At 37.0% G+C, this 23,100-nt stretch overlaps 1 protein-coding gene across 2 annotated transcripts in view; it reads right to left on the bottom strand.

The window, feature by feature from the left end:
* Positions 1 to 23,100, bottom strand: part of GALNT1 (polypeptide N-acetylgalactosaminyltransferase 1) — a 44,618-nt gene that overhangs the window by 11,668 nt on the left and 9,850 nt on the right. For both annotated transcript variants that reach the window (XM_080364286.1, XM_080364287.1), the window contains exons 3-7: positions 10,543 to 10,709; positions 4,826 to 5,033; positions 3,052 to 3,222; positions 1,500 to 1,617; positions 298 to 478 (exon numbers count right to left, since the gene is read on the bottom strand). In XM_080364286.1, coding sequence (XP_080220412.1) covers positions 298 to 478; positions 1,500 to 1,617; positions 3,052 to 3,222; positions 4,826 to 5,033; positions 10,543 to 10,709 — 845 coding nt within the window. The remainder of the gene's footprint in view (positions 1 to 297; positions 479 to 1,499; positions 1,618 to 3,051; positions 3,223 to 4,825; positions 5,034 to 10,542; positions 10,710 to 23,100) is intronic.

Below are 23,100 nucleotides of genomic sequence, written 5' to 3'. Positions count from 1 at the left end.
CCACTGAGCTTTAATTCTATTGCACAGAAAGCTCATTCATAAATCATGTTTGTGGCTTTTGTTTGGTTGGTCTTGGTTTTGGTTTTTGTTTTGTTTTTTAAAGAAAAAAAGACTTCAGGGCACATCTCTGGCTAAGAAAATTATTTTTCAATTAAGACCTTTTTTGTACATCTTAAGTGACCTTTTCTTACAATCTTCAAAGCAATAACATTTTTATTTAAATACTCATTTTCTTCCCAAGTAGTAATAACATTTTAATTCTTACTAGATATTTCTCATAACTGAAGCCATGCTCACCCGGGGAAATGATGTAAAAGAAGTTTTTGAATTCATCCATCCAGACTTCTGCAAGCCGCCTGTTATTTTTGTTGATGATCTGCCCTGTACCTCCTGGAAAAGTGTACGGTGTTGCTTTTCTGAACACATGCCCAACATGTGAACAAGTTACAATTTCCAAAGTCCCACCACACTGCCAGATCTGAAAGGGACAGAACGATTACTGCATAGCTTCAAAGTTATTTTAAAAACTTTAAAAATGTTAATCACTTGCTTCTGTTCAAGTTGGAGAAACAACATTTGTTGAGTTCTTGAACAAATACATACTGCATGGAAGAAAAATGTACGGCTGTTTCCTGTTCAACAGATAAAGATGCTCACAAACCCAAGTAAGGTAGCGTAAGAAAGAGTATGTCAGGTCTCATAGCAACAACGCATCAGCAAGAGACTGCTTTAGAGAACTGGGCAAGCTGACAGTGAAGGAAAAATCTCACAAGAATCACAGGGAAGTAACAGGTGGCCGATCTGTCAAAAAAAGTCCATTACAAAATAGAATCTCCATACAAAAACCAAACAAACCCAAAACAACTAAAAACAACCAACCAATCGACCACACACACACACACACACTTCTCAAATAAACCTTCTAAAAATATTTTTGGTTTTATTTTGGACCTCTAAAAATGACAGATTTGGAAAGCTGAACTACTTCAGAAGTATCCACGTATATACTCTGAGCTGATAAGCAAAACAAATGAAAGTAGCGCTATTTGGTAGGAATAAAAGTGAGAACAACGCTGGTTAGGCCCACATCCAAATGAACACATGCAATCATCAAGCTAGAAAACAGTAAGAAGAGAGAGTTTTTAACAGAGGTGCTCACATTTCACTGACACATTAAACCGTGCACGGATGACATCACCCTTAACTTATGCTCCCCAGTCAGCTTTTCTAACTGAACTCCTTTTAACACAGACACACACATTCATTCTTCAGAATGAGCATTCTAATCTTTTAATCAAAAGCTCTGCCAACTATTCACCGTGCACTTTTCACTGACAGATACAGTCTCTGCATATCTCCATTGGAGGAACTTGACAGGAAGCAAAGTGCCAAGAGCAACAAGAGAGGACACTGATGCAGGCAGCAGATCTGTATTTTACAGAACTCAAGATGTGCTGCCCTGAGTAACAAAACATGAAAAAGAGAAGAGTTTTACCTACCCTGAAGGAAATTTCTAAGTTCTCTCCGCCCCAAATATCCATTCCAGCATCATATGTTCCGATTTCCTGAAAGTAATCTCTGTCTATTGAAAAAAGACCTCCTGCCATTGTAGGTGTCCTGAAGGGGAGGTAGGAAGAAAAAGAGTGGCATCAGTCACTATGAAAACATATACTTAGGTACACTTCACAGTTACACTGACAAAATGGCTTTTTATTGCTCAAGTTACTAGCATGTTCCTGTTCAGTAGGCTTCCATCCAAATTCAGTTACCACTGATGTACTTGCTAGCTCAAAAGTTTCTAGAGATGGAAGCAGTCTGTGACAGTTCTGCTTATTTTCTCACTTCAAACTGGAGTCTGGATAGAGAAAGAGACCCTAGAAAGCTGCTGTCATTCTTGAGAAAGACTTCTGCCTCCAATGCTGGTAACTCGTAAGAAAGAAACTAGTTTGTTACACAAAATCTATGCTGCTGGCAACTGTTCCTGAAAAAGTTCTGGGAGGCCAAGAAGCGTCCTGCTTGCGTTCACTGTTATTGCTTCATACAAGAAAATTGTACAGTCAGGGTTACATCCGGATTTTCTTCAAAAATTCCTTACTGGTATAAAAATTATAACTGCTAGTTTCTCCTAATATTAGCAACAGCTCCCAAATTTCCTCTTAGTCAACAAATACGCAATAGGTAAATTATATATTAGGCTGATGATATAACTTCATAGTTCAAGTATGCAAGTGATTTACATTTTTAGCATAAAGTATTTTCTAACATTAGTCTTTTTCCTGAAAAGCTTTGAACCTTTTCTGAGATACACAAAATATAAGTTAGGTCACAATCTAACTAAAAATGTATGTGGCTTTTTTCCCCTAAAAGGGAAACTAAGGGCAGAGGGAAATAAAATTAGCCATATCCTGACAAGATCTCTGGATTTCTTAAATGAAAAACAAATAAGAGTAAAGGCTATACCCTCAACATTATGGTAAGTAAACATCTCCCACTTTTCAGAACAGTAAGGCCAGAAAATATAAGTTTTAACTTGTGTGTAACATGTAGCGTTTAACAACTGATCTGTGTTTCTCATTGCCTTTGTCGTAATATCTACATGACATGCAAGTATAAATTTGCCTCCTATCCAATGCACTTTGAAGACATTCAGTTTCTGTGTGTATGCACACACACAAGTATATACACACATATGCCAAAAACCAATGCATCTTGTAAAAATACGGTTTACTTTGTTGAAATAAAAGACCAAGGGTCAATAAAAGATAAAAATAAGCTTCAGTAAAAACCATTGAATCAGCATATAATGCAGTAAAAGCCAGCAAATTGGCAGGAATCGACATAGAAATATTTCTAAAGTGACAAGCTGATTGCTTCTTTCACAGCCACCAAAAGTTACCAGCAACCAATCCACATAAAAGAACTTTTATGCTGTTCCTTCAAATAAAACAAAAATGATGCTACAACATGGTTCATTAATTACAAGATTAACAGAGGAAAGATATGAATAAACATCAGGTGAACATTTTTACCAATTTAATAATTTCTCACTACCTAACAGGAAGGGTTCTATCTCCTTTCCGCCGATCCATCTCCCTCTGAGGAACAGGATACCAACGAAAATTCAACTTCCAGTTGAATCCACCATAGGTCATGTCAGAACCTGCCATATATTCGAAGGTGTCATCGCTAATTACATCAATGATGGGACACACTACTGTTCTCCTAGAAAGAAGAAAGAACCAAAACCTACTAGTCAGTGTCAAAAAAGGTTTTTAGTGTTTTTATTTTTCATTTTCATTTTATTTTAACATATACAATTTAAGTTTTCAAGCTAATCTCTTAACAACAGTATTTAATAGATTAATACCATGAAGCATACTCAGATTCTGTCTTGCTAATTAGGGTTAGTTCATCTAAATAAAAATTTGTTTTTCTGATGCAATTTGGCAATACAAGCTCTTTTTTCTAAATAGTATCTGCATTATTATCAGTAATAAATATTCATCCCTCTGCAGATGGAAAAAATGATCATAGCTTCTTCAATGTTTCACAGTGATAGTATAGAAAATAAGAGCTTTCATTTCTAGTTAAGCGGTCAAAGTAACATGAAATTAAAACTCTGTCATTAGCTCTGTGGAAGTGTTCTTATATGCCCTTAGTACTAAGAAATGACAGTCACTGTTAATAAAGTATAACTACTGCATCAAAATTGATAGAAAGAGGCCTCCTTGTCACTGTCCTGATATTATGAATGCATATGCCCACAGCAACTAATTCTAATAATCTTAAAGACACTTAAATAACTGTCCTCAAGCAGGAAAACTCTGTAAAAAGATTAAAGGGTTTCAACTAAATTCAAAGGACTCATTCAGTTGGGCCATTTGCAAAAATTGTAACAATTTCTATATCATAGTCCCACAAAAATGTGTATTAATGGTAGCTTAAAGGTTAGTATTATGTCTTTGGACAGTTCTGAACGATGATTTTTTTATTACTTGCAGCTTTTTCACCATGTAACGCTATATTTTGTAACATTAAATTTTAAAAGTTATTTTTATCTATAAACATAAGAAAACTGAGATTGTAACACTCTGCAATGCTTAATATCTAATCTATGTAATATACTGGTCACTAACAGACTGGTGTGCAACTACAGAGTTCCTACTCAGATGTATGAATGGTTCATAAAGCAGGCGATTCTCCCACTTTTTTTCTCCTCAATACAATTTCCACCACACTATCGTGGATACAAGTGTTGTGAATAGTGACTTATGATAGAAATAGAAAACTATGATACTGCAGTGTAGATGAGTATGACTCCAGTAATATTCTAACTTTAGAAAACACATCCCAGAAGATGAAGTCACAGCACAGACTTTCACAATAGAAATATGCTACTAAATAAAGAAATCACAATGAGAACCTGAAACACGGTAAGCCTGACAACTCTTGCTTACAGTGTTGGTGTTACATGAGATCGGGGTTTCCATTTCTTCCTCAAGAATATCTTCCCAAATTCATGAAGGAACAGGCCAGGCTGAAGACAGAAAAACTCAAATTCCACTGTTCTCTCAACTCCATTCATTCTCAGATCTCCTGCTATTTAACACATTATCCCATGCATCCTAATACGAGCTTCATGTTAAACCAAGTTTTACTTGTTGAAAGTTCCACTGAACTACCCTTTTATCCTTATACAAATGAGAAGTACATAATTTATCCAGCCCTTCAGAAAGAAAGTATTTGCTTGTAGTCTATATTGTAATACTTGAAACATTTCTTAATAACAAAGTAAAACAACATGGACCAATAGATGGATAATTACCTGTCAGCTTTGATCCTTGCCAGCAGAGGTTCAAGCCAGCCTACTGTACATTCACAATGAGCATCTAAGAAGGTGATGACCTGGCCTTTAGAAGCAGCAGCCCCCTTTAATCTGGCTCTAATCAAACCAGAACGCTGTTCCATTCGAATCACATGAACAGGTACTTTTAACTTTTTCACATAATTCTCCAGTGGTCTTTTCAAGAAGTCTGCAAAGAAGAATCAAAACCAGGGAAAGTGTCAGTTACATAGCTCAGGGGTTTTTTTGTTTGTTTGTTTGTTTGTTTGTTTCTGTTTTATATAGAGAGACTTGAAACAAGAGACATTTTCTCATTTCTCTTCTATCCTTTTCCTACTTTCTCAGTTACGTTTCCTCTGCTGCTCATTCTACACTTCACAATATGCCCTTCCACATCACCATGTGTTTCATTTGCTTGAGCAGGAAATTCTTCCTCTTCTTCATTATGGAAAACACAAAAATTGAGAGAGTGTAGAATGTTTACACAGAAACCATGTAGGATAAGCAAGTTTTTATCATGGAGTAGATGTGACACTTGCTTTCAAAAACATATGCGTAAGTGCTCTTGGACATAACAGTTTTCTACCAAGAAAATGTAGAAAGTGACCCGACTAGCTGAACATAAGAAATTACTTCCTACAGGAACATAACTTACAGATGATTTCTTTACAAGCAGTTTAAAACATGATCAAATTGATTTTTCAATTGTGCTTTCTCTAGATCTGGCTAATATTTTTTTCTATTAAATTATCACTATATCACCTAAAAATAAAGACAAAAATCAGCCATGCACAAATGAATATCTGCAACACCAACAAACCTCAGTGTAGCTGAGGAGTAGGTTTTTTAAAATAGAACAGCCATAACTGACTACCATTTGCCTAAAGACTCATAATTACTTGCATTACAAAGAGCTGCCAAATTAAGAAATTTCCCATTGCCAGGCACAGTTTTTGCCCATCATAAAAAATTAGACTATGATGGATGATGCAGAAAGAAGAACTAAGAATTGAGGAAGAATGCAATTGACAGTCACAGAAATAGACTCCTGCAATAACTTGCAGATTTCAAACTTGTAAAAACAGCAAAATAGCCTTAAAACACAGCTACAGAATATATTAGATTATACACTCAAAGCACATGGGAGTTGTACTACAACAGTGCAAAGTCTGTAGTAGGATTTAGCATAAGATGGTAAGTAACTCATACAAGAACAAGTGTGACACTGGAGGGGGGGGAAGCACAGCATGAACTCTTAGTGGCTGTTTTGTAAATCTCAAGAGGCAGAGCTGACCCGAGGGTGATTACCATTCCTTAGCACTGCTCGGATGAATGAGTTCTAATCGCCTCCTCATTTTTTTCTGCACATTGTTGGACTGTCACCAAAACCCACAGAAATAAGTTCTGACATATCTTGAAAGCTGAACTGCCCTAAAAGAGCCTAAGATGTTGATAGATCCTAAATGTTTGTCTCCAGAGAAACTCAGAGCAAGTTAATTCTTATTTTGCATATTAACAGAAACTCAAATTAATAAATGTCTATTACTACAAACCAAGTGTACATGTCTAAACATTTTGCAGGCCTTTGTGGGTTGAGCACAAACAGAGATCATTTAGCTGAGTCTGTAGCAAACATAATCTCATCTCTTTACTGTGTAGCTTTCCAAAGCCACTAATTTAAAAAAAGCACACAAACAAAGTAGTATCATGGTAATTGTTATAGTTTTAATGTATATGGCTCCCATGATATATACAAAAAGGATAAAACAGTGAAGCATTTCTCTCTTTGCTAAGCATCTCATGAGCCAGTCACACAAATCGGGATGTTCATCTACGCATTTAAGGTGTAGCAATGATAAGCTTTTAAAGTATTTCTAACCACTTAAAGCTGAGTGAATATGGGCTGGGGTATCAGCCCCTGAATGCAGAGTTACATTAACAGGATGATAAAATTCTGCCAGAAGGAAGAATGATTTCAATAATATGGCTGCAACCAGTCACGAATTAGCATAAACCAGGAAGTTACATTGCAGAAAGTCCTGGTCAACATACTGCGTATAAAAATTTTAAGTCCTACCTACATTTTCTCTGCAAAGTATTACAAATTTCAACTGATCTTTTCAAGTACTTTTCAACTTTTTTTTTTTCCTCTAAGAAACAATCACAGATATGTGCAGTGTTTTCACTATGGAGGGAATATGGTTAAGAACAGTTCTCCCATGTTTAATCACGTCCATAAAAATATTCTTATGAACTACCCCCTTGTTCCAAACTTCAAAAGGGAATAGTTCCAGAAACAAAACATTGTGCCAGACATTCAGTAACTGTGCCCTTAAAAAATGAGTAGATCTTCAGCAAAATATGCAAAAAGATAAAGCTTGATGTCTCATCCCAACAAAAGAATGGAAAATAACTCGGGCATAAAGATTTCTGGTGTTCCTTTGCTACCAGCAGTTAGGGTTAAACGTTCAAATCTAAGTAGCATATTTTCTCTCTCTCCAGAGCACTGAATAGTCCTTCAATGTATGCAACATATTTTGGCCTACAAGAAATGCCAGAATCAAGCTGTAGAGATTTTCTATACAAACCTATTGATCATATTTATACTAAATCCTCTATTAAACTCTCAAATGAAAAGTCTTATGCATTACAGTCAGTTCCTTATGAGTGACTCAGGCTGATAGCTGAGTACATTTCTAGCATTGCTTCATACACTTCAAACAGAGCATAAGGTTTGATAATATTAAAAACAAATGAACAAGCAAACAAACCCAACACACAAACACTTCTACTTGGAACAATAATTCACGTATTTTCAGAGGTATAACTTTAGTTTCATTTAGCTTTTTCTGCTGGATATTCCTTTCAAACTTTTTCTGTATCAAAAGGGTGCAAAATTTTACCTAGGATTATGGACAGTTTAAAGAGCATCTTCTCTGGCAGTAGCAGAACTACAAAAGCCAAAATAACAAATGCACTGAGTTCAAGCCAAGTAGGTGCATAAGTTGAAAAATAACTTGCCAATTCTATTACGGAGTCACATTTAAATGAATATAAATGAAAATTAAGTTTCAAACTTTTTCTATTAAACGACAGTAAAACATAGATTTATCACATATAAGCACACAAACACAGTTTTAAGAAGTGTGAATGCTTTTACAAGATGTTCTTGACAGGAATTTAGTTTTGGTTACATTACTTTGATCTGTACCTGTATAACTAAGTGTATCCTGATGCAATCTGGCTACCATGCTTGTCTATTCAATGTTGACCTAGTTTTAAATACTGACAAATCCTGATCTCTCCTGTTAACTTTTTTTTTTTTTTTTTAAATAGTTACCAAAGTTCAATACTTAAAAACTAAACATGCTATTCTGATCAGTAACTAGAGAACGATGTTACAGATATGTCTTGTTTCTCCAAAGCTTTTCTTTTCGGTGTAAATAAGTGTGTGATATTATGCAAATTCATTCTTCTAAGAGCATGACACTAGCAGGTACAAAGAGTGCTTCAGGCAGACTGAACGCTTACTTTATTCCAATTAAATTGACTCTGATGCTAGAGTTCAAAATATACTACTCAGGCTGCACAGTTTCTTTTTCTGGAAAAGTCAGCTATTTTAGCTCAACACAAACAGAATGCTTAAGTGGCACATGCTAAATCCTTCAAATTTTCAGGCATCATACTCTTTTGCTTTGTTTAATGTAAAAGCATGCTTGTTGGAACCATAACAAGTTTTTGGAAAACAAAACAAAGATTTCAGTAATTGTTGAAAATAACTACAAATAAAAGATGTCTGAGTAATACAAAATTGAGGGGTGTAATTACAAATTCCCTGTAAGGGAAAACAGCGAACACTTGATCTTTTGTCTTTCTAAAAGCAAAAGTTAATCACACCTCTCATCCAATCTGGAACACATTGAGGTAGCAGCCTTGCCCTTTGCATGGGCATTCCTCCTCTGCTGCCAGAGAGTAATTGTATTTAAGGCCTCTGTCCCTTCTTCCAAATTGCACTGAAATTGGCTGAAGCAGCTGAAGTTGGCATCAGGTAAGAAAGCATAAGCAAGTGAGGGTGCCCAAGAGAGGAAAGGAATACAGACTGATACAAAGTGCAAACACAACCTGAGTGCACGAGCTAGGCTTCCCTCAGAAAACAGGTTGGTCAGAGCTCAGTTTAGCTGGTATGATCTTTCTTTAGTCTACTCAGCTATTCCACAACCAGCTGTACTCTATCTAGACCGACACAGCTTGGAATAGATCAGTTAATATACTAAGGCATCATACACAGGTGCAACCTAAAGAAGAAACTCATTGTACTTTCTACTGCATTAGATGTGAAGTGCAAAAATCCACTCCTGAAGCTCTTCAGCTACAAAACTCCTGTTAACCATTATAATGGCTACTAGCTATGATCAAACTTCCTGTTAAAACCATTGTAAACCATGCACTATAATGTTACTTAGACCATATTATCTGAAATTCGGTCTCTCTCTTCATATGTAGATCTTGTTTGGACAACAGTCTGCCATCTTGCTCTGAAGCTGGAATTACCATAAGCAGTAGAGCACAGATTTTGCACCACTGGAATCAGAAGCATCAGGCAGAGATGTCAGGATGCTGGGTGTAAAAACCCTTCTGTGACAGAAGGGTTGTCAGACCGTGGAACAGGCTGCCCAGGGAAGTGGTAGAGTCACCATCCCTGGAGGGCTTTAAAAGGTGTTTAGACAAGGTTCTTAGGGACATGGTTTAGTGGTACAGTTAGGTTAGGTTATGGTTCAACTCGATGATCCTGAGAGGCTCTTCCAACTGAAATGATTCTATAAAGCATGAGAATTCCTGTTGATACAGGTAACAGCCACAGCTCATGGCTGCCAAGACTGTTTTGTAGCGGCCTACTAGCTATTATTCCTAGTGGAAAATTTTCCATGCAGAAATATAGAAAAAAGCGTGATTCAATATAAAAATATAGAAAAGTTTTGGATGAAAAAAGCCCCATTTTAACATCTCATCTCCATTTACAAACAAAAGAAAAAAATATCCCCCAAATTATGCTTTATAACCCACGTCACTGAGGAAGATCAATTAAGCAACAAGCCAAATATCAACTATTAACTGAAATATCAAGTATTATACAGAACATTATTTTTATTTCTGTGATATTATTTTGTCTATCAATCTCATTACACACTGAAAGTTTCATTCTGTAATACAGAATTTTCAGCTGGAGCACTCGTTATTAAAAAGCAGAATCTCTTACAGCATAGAAACTGAATTTGAACCTCCTGTGAACTGAATAACCAAAATTAAACCCAAGCTTGATGGTGGCAATGACAGTAAAGTTGGATGTGTGTGAGGAACAGAGCTGTCTTTGCTATTAGCCACCAGGTGATTCAAGTATTAAATGCCCTCAAGCTTTAGGAATGTGTTAAAATTCTAAATACACAACATGAAAGCTGTAATAGGATCAAGTCACTAGCAAACACAGACTCTGCACTGTCAACAGAAAAGTAGTCAGACAGATAAACTTACAGTAGTTTTCAGCGGAGAATGACCCACCTGTATTCCAAAATGAGCACTGCTCACTCTGCTTTCCCTTGCCTCAGCTACTATTTTGCTGAGGACCACTAAAACAGTAGAAAGTCAGTCTCAATTTTTGAAATAAGAAGAGCAGCAAGCTAAGGCATCGACGTTATCATTACCTCTTTCACTGGCATCATCAACGAGGACGATTTCTTCCAGCATGTGTCGTGGTGACCGGTTTATCACACTATGAACAGTTCGTAGAAGCGTGCTCCAAGCCTCATTGTGAAAAACAATGACAACGCTTGTCGTGGGAAGGTTGTCTGGATACACCTTCGTTTTACACCTATAAACAAAAATAAGGCATATATTTGTAAAGGTCAAGCCTTCAGTTAGAACTGCAATTTTGAGGTTTATTTCTGGGCATCAACACTAACATTCATATATACCAATCATAGGCAAAGTATGACAAAGGAGTAAAAGCTACAGATTTATATTTGTATCAAAAAAACACCCTGACTTTTACATATACATTTATATATTCCATCCTACCACTAAGAAAGGAGAACCTCAATTCAATAACCTATTCTACAAATGAAAGAAACATCCACACTGCTAACACACAGAGATGACGGCAGATTATTTATTTCCACTGCCCCTATTTTGTGAAGAGTAGCGTCTCCAGATATACTAATCCAAGCCCCTAATTTAGGCTTGCATTCCCCCTGAGGGCAAGGGGAAAACTTTAGTACTGTAATGCAGACAGAGGGGCAACAGAGAGAGACAGACACAAGATAAGAAACAACAAGCAAACTACGAAGTAAATGCAATTAAAAGTATATAATTAATAAAACCAGGTAATAACTAACAGAGATAAAGAGTTCATGTTTGGAAACAGCCAAGACTATAAGGAGGCTATCTGTAATACTGGTGAGTTAGGTATATTTCATAATACAATGTGTTTTTATTATACAAAGAGGGTTTTCTTTCTTCTCATTGTACGTATGTTGGAAGTACTATAAAGGTTCATCAAATTAAAAGCGAATTATATTCACATATCGAAGTTTGAGTGGAAGACTATAGGCTTAGCTCTCTCAGTAGTGTATATATAGAACATCTATGCAATGGAACTCCACATGCAACCAACATTTTACACTCCGCAATATCTTAACGAAGGTAATATTTTCAGTATCTCCTAGTAAAATCAATATGCTGTACATAAAGTACTCTCAGCGATTCTGAAAATTAATTCTGCTCTAAAAAATAACCATACAAATTTAAGTGTTCTCTGCACAGACCTGTTCCTCCTGTGCATTCAAAAATCGCACACAGAAATTTACATAAGATTCGATGGCACTAAACCCTTTAAGAATCAAAGCTAAAGATACACATGCAGATCTTAGACACGAGGAAACACTGAAGTGGAAAAAGTGATACATTCAATGGACTTTCATTCCAAACAACAAGTTTTTATTAGATCCCAAACTACTGAGTCGATTCATTATAATGTAATCTGATCTAAATTCTATTAAAATACATTAACAAGTGTGCATGGCTATCATCTTAACAGCGGTGCTGTCTGAGGGTTTGAGAAGTGAATAAAGCATTCCCTCCACTCTAAATACATAAGAACAAGTCTGAAGGAGCAGCCTCACAAATACAGGATTCATGGTGTCAGCATCTAATCCCACCCCAAGCAGTGACACCAGGAGCGTCAGCCAAAACCAGGCTCCCAGCATGAATATTTCATTTGCTGCATAAGTTGATGAGCCAGAGCTCTTCTCAGTGAGAGTAACTCTGATAGCACACAGGCATTTCAGCTCGGAGGTGGTGACAAAAACCCAGTGTGCGCCGAGATCCCTCAGAAGATCAGTAAATCCAGGTACAATTCAAGAAATATCTGGAAGAGCTTCTGTGGAATCATGTTTCATTTCTGAGAACTGCAGAAATGGTATCTTTGTAGCATCAGGCACCATCTTCAATATTATATTAATCTACAATTATGGCTAAATTAAATTATTCACCACACTGAAGTGAGCATCATAAATTCCTTAGGGAAAGTAGACATATATCCCTGTGTTTTTTTTGTTTAATTCATGTATAAAAAAACCCGATGCCAACTGAGAAAGTTTTTTCTGTGGTATCACTTAGAAAATAAAACAGCTTTTCGAAGATGCTATGATTTTCAGATGAAAAGTTCAATACATAAGCCAAATAATTTTCCCCCCATGTCTGTCACTTGTTCAGCCTATTTTGCCACTTTAAAAACAAATTCTCAGAGTTTTATTCCTTCTGCTGCACTGTTCCCCAGATCAGAAAATAAGTGTCTGATTGTAGACTGTCAGCTACAGTAGTAATGCAAATCCATCAATTGTTCCTCTACTTTTTGGCAGAATATTTGTAAAAAAGTTGAGAGAAGCCTGTTGGCAGTTCTCCATGAAAAGCAATAACAATGTGTCATTCACCAGGAATATCTTGCTGGGGTGCCCACAAGATCTACTATTGTAATATGAAATCTCTCATCTCCATTTTTTTGTTGTTGTTGTTGCGGTGGGTTTTTTTGTTTGTTTGTTTTTGTTTTTTAATGGTTTTACAGAAGATTTTACTAAGCTCAAATCAATGAATCGGTATAATAAAAGCCAGCCACGTGCTCAGGGACTATCATGTTTATAAACCATCACACTGCCCCAAGCATAGATATATCAAAACGTTTAAGATCTGTCTTTGAAGAGGAAAATTTTAGCACTAAGAAGGCAGCTTACAAGATTTTTTGGGACACTTCTCCCCATTACAAGGCAATTCCACTGCCCTGTCCTGCAGAAAGTGAACATTCTCCACTCCAGAACAAGACACTTGCCTGTTCTCACCCCCTAGAGATCAACGTTTTCTGGGGTACCAATTTAAGAGCAACCCTGGACTGGCTTGTTTATCAATACGTAAAAAGGCTGCCACGCTGAACACGAGGGTGTTCCATACATAAACTGGCTTGGAAATGTCTTAATAAAGTGTTTGGTTTGAAGTTATTCTGGAAAGATTCATTTATGCAGACAGGCTAAAAGAAAGAATTAATAGCACAATATCCAACTTTTAATACTCTTTTTATCTGCCTTTTTATATACACCTTTTAGCTGTACTTGTACAAATTTTTGTGAATACATAAAAATAAAAACCTCTGTTTCTAAATTTTGAAAACACTGACATACACGTCTTGCCCTCCAGGAACATATTGCTGCAGAACATAAGAAAAATAAAACAGAACAGTTGACACCTGTGATCAGATCATTAGCTTTCTATGTAAACCTTGTGTTTTATCTATACTAAAAACATTTAAATTAAGAATCCTTCTTGTCTTTCATTTGAAGACAAATTACCCCAGAAAGGGATTACTATGTAATTTAAAACACAGAATTAGTTTCAACCAACAGTTATGCAACATTAGTAGTGGAATATAACCACGAGGGGTATGACACACAGGGTATGAATTGAGGATAATTTGAATTTTAATTCACCACTAATACATTATGTTCCTTTTGTTGAATCATGCCTCAAACAGTTTTAAAATTGAGTGCATAATATTAGGAAGGCATACCATCTCCAGTAATTTAATGAAGGCTCCAAACAGCAGCTGAGAATTTCTACTTCACATGGAATGCATCATCTTTTTCTTAATCTATGGCATTCATCATGCAAACTCTTGGCTAATGTCACTCCATATATTATTTAGATTGTGGAAACTCCCCCAAAATGTCAGACATTTTAAATGCAAGCAGAGACTTACTGCCCTATTACCTAAACACACAGAAAAAGAACAGGCCAGATTGTTAAAATATGATCAGGACATAAAGCCTCATTAGTCTACATTTCTTGATGTACACATTCCAGTGCTGAAAAGAGTAACGTTCTTTATTTGATGGCAAGTCTCCCTCTCATGCACTGAAATTCCCAGCTTCAACTGCATTAGCCTTGTATTCTTCCCTAATATTTGATTTCTTCCTCTCATGTAATTGGGAAAGAAAATGCAAAATTCATTATGAAATAAAATCAAAGTCATCCAAGATCTTTAATGCCCCAACAGATTTCAGAAAAAAACCCCTAGGTTAACAAGCTATACCTTTAAAAGTTGTTTTACAAAGTAGCCACAGGACTGTAAAGACATGACACTGCTCCAAGCTCTGTAAGATGCTCATACACATTTTCACGGAATTTCACCTTTTTGCAATTTTGCACTATATATTCAAAATACTTTGGCCTGATCCCTTATTACTACATGGTTACTCATAGGCCACTATCTCCCCAAGAGCACAAGGCAGTGTAACAGATTCAAATCCTTCAGAACTTGAATTCAAGTTTAACAGACTACAAGTAAATGAAGGAGGACATATTTAGCACTGTTATACACACATGCTAGGATAAGAACAGTGACATCAAAATACATACAAGTTGTTGTCCCTAACACCCTGTAGCCTGATTTTGAAGTTTAAAATCCATTACAAAATTTTTTTAAATTGAAGGTCAGTAGCAACTATGAGTTGGATTATACTTCTCCACTATCATGATTTTTCGTGAAGATGTTAATTGAATCTTATATAGAACCTCTGCACATTTTAGATAGGGAGATGGTTCGAAAAAAAAAATCTCAAGGAGAATTTTATTAAATGGATTATGTATAGCCACTTGAAAACTACCTGATGCTACTGCAAATGCACATGAAGAGCCTCTGAATAAACTGCCTTCCTATTTTCTCTTTCAGCCCAGAGTACAAATAGTTCACAGGGGATACTACAAAAATAACCTAGAGGAGACATCAAGTAAGGCAATTCAGTCCAAATAAAATTAAGCTGTTAAATCTCAGAGTTTAAATGCTGCTTCAGCACCATCTGGCAAGGAAAGATGACAACTTTTCATCTTGAGCTTCCTACATCAGCACAACCACATACTCTCAAACCTCCTTGACACCTGGCAGAACTGGAAGACTCTCTCTCTCCTCATGTCAGCAAACGAATGAGAAGAAGTTTCAGTGCAGGGACAGAGGAAATCTATTAGGTCGTCTTACAAGATCCTTCATTTGAATTCCTCAGAAGGTTAAATTCTTCTGATAGCTATCTTTGCTCTTCTCAGTGCCCAGCTCTGAGAACAACAAGTCTCATCCACTCCAACCATCGGCACCCGAGACACCGAGGCGCCAGGAGCTCAGGACACCGCCCTTCGATGTCCTAATGCCAACTCTTTCTGTCTACCGCTGGGGCTTTCACAAACACCTCAAATATTACCTTGAAAAAATGCAACTGTGCAGGCATCTCATAGAATAGCACTTGGCATTTTATCAATGCTATGAAATTGTATTCATGGATCAATTTAGTTAGAAATTATTCCTAAAACCCAAGATTGAGTGCTACATGTGTAATATCAATGTATCTTGGAAAACAAATATTTACAATGTTAGCAGTGATCTGTTTGCATACCCTTCAAATTCATGCTAAATCATTTCTGAAAGTAACGTAATAAAATGGGATACATACTTTTATTTCACAGGCCAAAGAATCATACCCTCAAAAAAAGTAACAAACAAGGTAGAGGTCTTGTAGGAAATCAATTATACACTACCACAATGTTTATGCAGTGAGACACAATGACAAAAATTCTCATTCACTAAGGCAAAACATAAAAAAAAGTTAGGTAATTTTCTAGAAAGATGACGTCTTATTTATAGTCTCCATTAGAAACAGATGCTCTATTTCTAAATACTACAGGGCAGATCTTGACCTCTTCGGATGCTGCCAACAGGTTATTCTCCATAGAGGAGCAATGAGAGGACAAGTAACAGAGTATTTTTTTCAAAATATAATATTTTCAAAATGGGGCCACTCGTGCATACCTAAATATAAAAACCAATAAACTTAAATGCTACCTGAGTCACACTTGCTATACTTGATATCAATTTTATTCCCAGATTCTACCAGCCTTTCATAGGAACAAGGAATGATCAATAATTGTCAGCGGCTCAGAAACATTAACAGCAGTAAAACATGTACTCAACCTTTGTTTTCTAGCCCAGTGCACACAACTCAGAGCACCCTGGTAAAGGACAGAGATGAAACGCAAACAGAAGTGTCTCCTGTGCACTAAATGGATCAGTTGGGAAATCCCAGTGGAGCTCAGACTGGACCTCGTATGCGCAGTGTGATAGTGCAGAGCTGATTCATTCTTGAAAGCCGTACTAGCAACAGACTGGCGCAGGGGAGGACACTTATTTAGTCATCTTACAAATCTAGTAAAATCTTTTCTTTTGAATGCTACAAACAGCAGTTATAACTAAAAGCTGCAGTTATAAATAAACTGCATCCCAGAACTTCAAATTTGACAAACAAATAATCCAAGTCTTGCTGAAAACCACATTAGAGCTGAAGTTTTGAGGAAATGCTACACAGCACAGCCTCTGTAATAAATCTGTTTAATATTACTGACGCAGTACAAACAGCATACTCTTCAGTATTAAACTATACTGGAACTTCTGGAAGTAAGCATCATTACCTTTAGACGTGAGAATACACATTTATTTTCTACTGAGGTTACCAAAAGTTAATGCCAGATCAATACAGAAGAAAATCAGAAAATTTGAACTCCCCTCACGAAACCTCAGGCTTTAATTATGCCTATCTGTTGAATATCACTGCAGTGTCATAAAATATCAGTACTCTGTTGTGTACCTGTCCATTTGTCAAAAGTTATAGTCTGCAGTTAATCTAATCTAACAAAGCTGAGGCAGAGCTATGCCCAGTGCAAAAACTCTTCTACTTAAATCATGGATTAAAACATTTTGAAACAAGACTCAGAGTCACCCTGAAGCTGCTGAAATTGACTACATTTTCATCAGAGGATAACGCCCTGTAGCAGGGGTGGCAAAGAAAGTGTCAAAATACTACAGCAAGAACCAGCAGCACTTAGGTCAAGTGGTGTGTTTCTGGTAAACACTGACTTAGTCTTTCCTGGATAGGAGCAGCAGCCTCATGATATCATTACAAACAAGGATGTTAATAAATCTGCTTCCAACATAAATTTTAGCAATATTCCAAGCCCCCAAATTGAAGACAATTAAGCTGGATAGAGATCTCATTTTCACACAGAAACAACTCAGCTGAAAGGGCTAAAAGCAATAATTATGAGAAAGATGGAATCACTGACTATCGCAACATGCCAAACCACTCTGCACTACATAGACTTTGCACACAACCACAGCTTTATCTTGGGGTTGCACAAAGAGACAGCACTGCAGATAAGGTTGTGACAAAACTTCACACTACCCCTTAAGTTGCTTCTTCCAATCAAATCAGAACAATTTGGTTTAGAAAGAGGTCCTCACTTCTATAATTCATATCACAACTGCAATTAACCTTTCTGAACTGTTGACCTGAATGCAGGCAAATCCCTTATTATTTGAGCATTTCCATTCAGCCTGCTTAATGTCTGCCTTCAATAGTATTACATAATTTACCTGACATCAAGAGTATGAAATTTTCCTTTCTTCTGATCTCAAACATTTGGATATAAGAAAGGTCGCATTATCTCATGAGTCAAGTAGAAATCTTCTTTAGACCCTGGAAACAAAATCCAAAATGGTCCTTAAAACCATTGTGGTTACAGAATTCAAGCAGAATTTCAGAAAGATAATAAGCTGCAATTGACTGTTTTCCTTATCCTGAAAATGATCACAGGAATACGTCTTGACAGAAGCAAAACCAATTCTGTCCTCAAAGACTGAAACTGAACCTTAAGTTCTCCAGCCAAATTATTTTCCATACTCGACCTATCAATTTGAATAAAGTTCAGGATATGGCTGCTCATCCAAAACAGAAGACACTCACAACTAAAAATGAGACTGCCAAATGTTTGCGTGTATATACAGACACACACATGTGCATATATACATGTGTATATGTCTATATATTTAAAAAATGGTTTACAGGAAGCAACTGATTTTTAAAATTTATAGGTAATTTCTTCCAGCTGACTCATTAAGTCAACGTGAACAAGAACATTTCCAAATATTGGCTCTACAGTGGCCCAGTAACAGGCTATACGCACCACAAAACCCAGATGAAAAAATATTCCTGCTTGAAAGAATTGTAAAGTCTTTAATACCTCACATGCTTTCAGACTTTCAGTGTTACATTGTTCAAAGTTACACTGCTGTCAGCAGATTTCCTTTACAGATGTCAGGTTACTTAGCAGCCTGGATTTTTAGCTTGGAACAAAACATCAAATAAACTTCTAAAGTATCTCACTACCTGTGTTGACAATTTTGCTCTTTTTTTATTATCCTTTACATCACTATGACCTGAGCTAAACAAATACCTAAAGTTCACAACGCATATCGCAACTTATGGAGCTAATTAAATACCCTATATACCTTACAGGGACTTCAATATATACATTCTGTGAGAAAGTTTGCCGCCCCACTCCACCATGTTCCACTTAATCTGGTACAACTGTGGGCTGCTGACAAAATAATCCCACTTTTCACCATTCCAGTTTTGCCCCATCCCCTTTTTTGCACCAGATCTAGTAATTATTCAGCTACTGAGTGTGCTGCTTCAGTTTGCTGATTCAACAAAATATACATTTTTCTCCTTTTTGATGTGTAATCCTCCATCCAGTCAGTGAAGACCAAGGCCACACAATTATCAGATCAGTATCAACAGCTGTGAGAAGACTTATTTTGGCTGCAGGCCACATTTACAGCGGATTATATATAATATAATACTACTCCCCTTAGCTCTTCTCCTAAACTAAAATAATTAAAAGAGAGCACACCTTCACAAGCCTCACAGAGAAGTAAATATTTCAAGTATTTAAAAAACCAAGCAAACAAAAAATGTCACACATTTCAGCACCAAGAACATGCTCTTGCATGTGTGCCTTTACTAGTTTTACTACGAATAGGTTTACTCAAATTATTTTCCTCACACAGGGATTGTGTAAATTTTATGAATATGTCATAATATGATTCAACTGTAGTACCTTAGAGTATACAGGAAATAAATTTGTTTTGAAAAGTCAAAACTCCAGATTCCAGTGTATTCTCACATGCATATTTCAGGCTTAAAATGAAAAATACCTTTTTAAAGCACACATATGAAAAACAGATTTTAGTCCCATAACTGAAAAGCGTTATGTTGTATCATATAATTAACAGTGCCTAAATCTAAATATGGTTCTTTCTAAGCAAAGAGATGACAGAATTAGTCATATGAATGATGTACTCAGAAAGGAGCCCAGCATAATTGCTATAAACTCCACAACATTCATGTAAGTTCAACTTAGAATAATGGCTTTTAACCCCAGGAAAAAAAAATTGCCTACTTTTTCCCAATTGTGAAAGTAAGCTTGGCACGAGGAACTGAGAAGGGTAGTTTGATTCAACAAAAAAACCCTCTTCAATGACAATTTAAACCGACCACATTAGTGTATTAGGTAAACATTAAGGTCTTAGTTACAGATCTGCAACTTACTTTTCTCTAAACCACAGCTGAAGCCATGGTTTGAATGAATTTAAATCCTGTTCACTCAAATATGTATGGCCACCCAGCTAAAAACCTCTGCTTATGTCCTAACAGTAGCAATACCACTCAAAACCCAACACCCCTACTTCCTGAATACAGACAGTTTGAGAAAAGGACAGTTAAAAGATCTCAAGTGTTACGCAAAACTGAGATACAGTAAGATGTCTGATACCCTTAATTCTGGCAAAATTATACCAACTAAGGAACAGAATCACAAGGAAGATCTGTTATGCCAAGTTCTACAGAACCTGTAGCCCTGGAGAAAGTCTTGCTAAGGTATCCCAAAAGAGACCCACACTCCTCCTTGCTGCAGGTCTGCTTGGGGAAGCCCATCACCTTTCTATGGAATCACAACCTGCAATTACACCCTCCTAGTGTTGCATTATAAGTTCCAGTGGGAACCAGAGCTTACATGCATGACATAATTGTGGTTAGTAGATCAAGAGAGGTCCTCCTTCCCCTCTACTCTGCCCTGGTGAGACCCCATCTGGAATATTGTGTCCAGTTCTGGGCCCCTCAGTTCAAGAAGGACAAGGAACTGCTGGAGAGGGTCCAGCGTAGGGCAACCAAGATGATTAAGGGAATGGAGCACCTCCCTTATGAGGAAAGGCTGAGGGAGCTGGGTCTCTTTAGTTTGGAGAAGAGGAGACTGAGGGGTGACCTTATTAATGTTTATAAATATATAAAAAGTGAGTGCCATGAGGATGGAGCCAGGCTCTTCTCGTTGGCAAACAATGATAGGACAAGGGGCAATGGGATCAAGCTGGAACACAAGAGGTTCCACTTAAATTTGAGAAGAAACTTCTTCTCAGTAAGGGTGACAGAGCACTGGAACAGGCTGCCCAGGGGGGTTGTGGAGTCTCCTTCTCTGGAGACATTCAAGACCCACCTGGACATGTTCCTGTGCAACCTCACTTAGGCGTTCCTGCTCCAGCAGGGGGATTGGACTAGATGATCTTTTGAGGTCCCTTCCAATCCCGAACATACTGTGATACTGTGATACTGTGATAATTCTGTCCCAGCTATGCCTCCATTCTTTCCAGCCTGGAAGAGTGTTTTAACATGCTCTTTTCTAGTAAAAAAAAAAGTCAGAATTGGGTTTAAACTCTCATACCAGGGACCCAAATGTTTCCTTACATATTTTATATATTCCACAAATATTTAAATAATGAATACAGCCTGGAAGGCTTTAGAACACAGGACTCACTCTTCGTCTTGCAAAGCAGCTTCCAAGGCACCTCAAACAGCATTCGGAGCAAAATCAAATCATACGACACATACAAATTTCACGCATTGAACCACACCACTTTCCAGCCTGAATACTGGTCTATGACACACAGGCCCAGCTGAACACCTATTTTAGTCATTGACAACCTATTTTATCCATTGCATGCCTCATCTTCAGCAGAATCAAGGCAAGACACCAGTGTTCCTAATCACCCATCTTTTTACTCTTTGCTGTCATGTCAAGCCCACAGCTGCATATTTTCCTGGAAACTATGAATCAGCTCCCACTTCGATGACTGATCCACAGACCAGAATAAGACATGCTTACAAGAATCACTCTGTCAACAACTTAAAACCGATCTGCTACCCCCAGCTGCTCGTTCCCCCACAACAACATCCCTCCAGAGGTTGTGGCACTGTCAGTTATATTAATTAGTTACACGAACATGCCCCAGTCCAGGTTCGGAGAAGAATCCAGGCTAAAAATTTACTTCTTGTTTAGCTTTTTCTGTTAAGTAAATAATTTATTTTGGATCACAAGAGGAATAAGTAGAAAAATGTTGCTGCTTACAGACACAAAATGACTAGCAATTCAGGTATATGTCAATTATTTTAAAGGCATCTACGTGCCTCAGTAATTTTGTGCCAAATAATAAAAATAAATATAAACCTGTTAATATGGCTGGGGCACAGCTCAGCAGAACACAGATTTCAACTTCTGCAGATGTCCTGAGGAGCTCTCTGAGCTGGAGAAGTACCTAGAAGTTATTAAAACAGCTCAAATTTTTGTTCATCTAGTAAGGAAACAAAATGTATTGACCAAAACATAAACATGATGCCCAGAGAAGGTCATCTGGAGATGAACCTATAAGCAGCCATCAGCAGGACTGCAAGATGGAACACGTAACTCATGGAGATTCTCACCACCTTGAGGACCGAGCAGATACACAAACACACTTGGCTTCACACAGATGGTAACGGTTGGGCAGAACTAGAAATTCTTGTGGAGGATAATGTAGTTCAAAAGCTGCTTTCCAGTTGACAGGTTATGCCAGCCCCATTAAATACACGTGGCACATTGGTCCTGGCACACCTAATTCCACCGGCCTTTCAATGATTAACTGTTAGGCCAAACTTTTACAGACTTCTGCATTTTAGAAAAAACAACATGCTGGAGAATTATAGGACTTGAAATAGCCACATCTTCCCCCCACACCACATTAAAGAAAGCAACCCACAAAACCTGTGAAGAAAATAATTACATGGTTAAACAGCTAAATGTGCCTTTGAACATATCCCACGTTTTCAAAGCCTTGACTGAAAGCGCTACTTGCAGTTATATTGCAAGCACATAAACATGGCAATGAATGACTAGAAATCACCCATTCTTCGCCTCAAACTATTTCCATATTAGCAGGGATATAGAAAGAACAAGTTATAACAGAAGCAAGACCACTAACAACAATGTTTCTGACCATATGAGTATTTTGACTGATGAGATAAATAATTTTATGTATAAAACACCAGAGCATATTTACAGCTTTCAAAATTCTGAAAATGGTTACAGTGTTCTTGAAAAGTAATATTAATCCACACATACAGATTAAAATACCCTTGCACTGTAAACACAGTACTGTTCTCAAATTCGCCAGGAAAATGTTAAAACACTTCCCAAATTCTTAATTAGCATGACCTTATACAGTACATACTGAAAAGATGACAAAAGGAGGAGGTTTTTGGGGACTATTTTTTCTGTCAAAATCTACTAAAAATGCACACAGCAAATAAATGTTAAAACTGTTGGCAGCAATTTACAAAACCAGAAAATCTAACTCTGCCCCGAGACCTTACCCTAAAATTTTATTCTAAGATTGCACTTTCACACATATAGTATAGTAATAGTATTTGTGTCCATACAAATGGAAAAAAAGAATCAAATGCAACATTACT

This window comes from Nesoenas mayeri (genome assembly GCF_963082525.1).
Source record: "Nesoenas mayeri genome assembly, chromosome: 2".
Classification (NCBI taxonomy): Eukaryota; Metazoa; Chordata; class Aves; order Columbiformes; family Columbidae; genus Nesoenas; species Nesoenas mayeri.
This window is presented reverse-complemented; position numbering and strand designations above follow the sequence as displayed.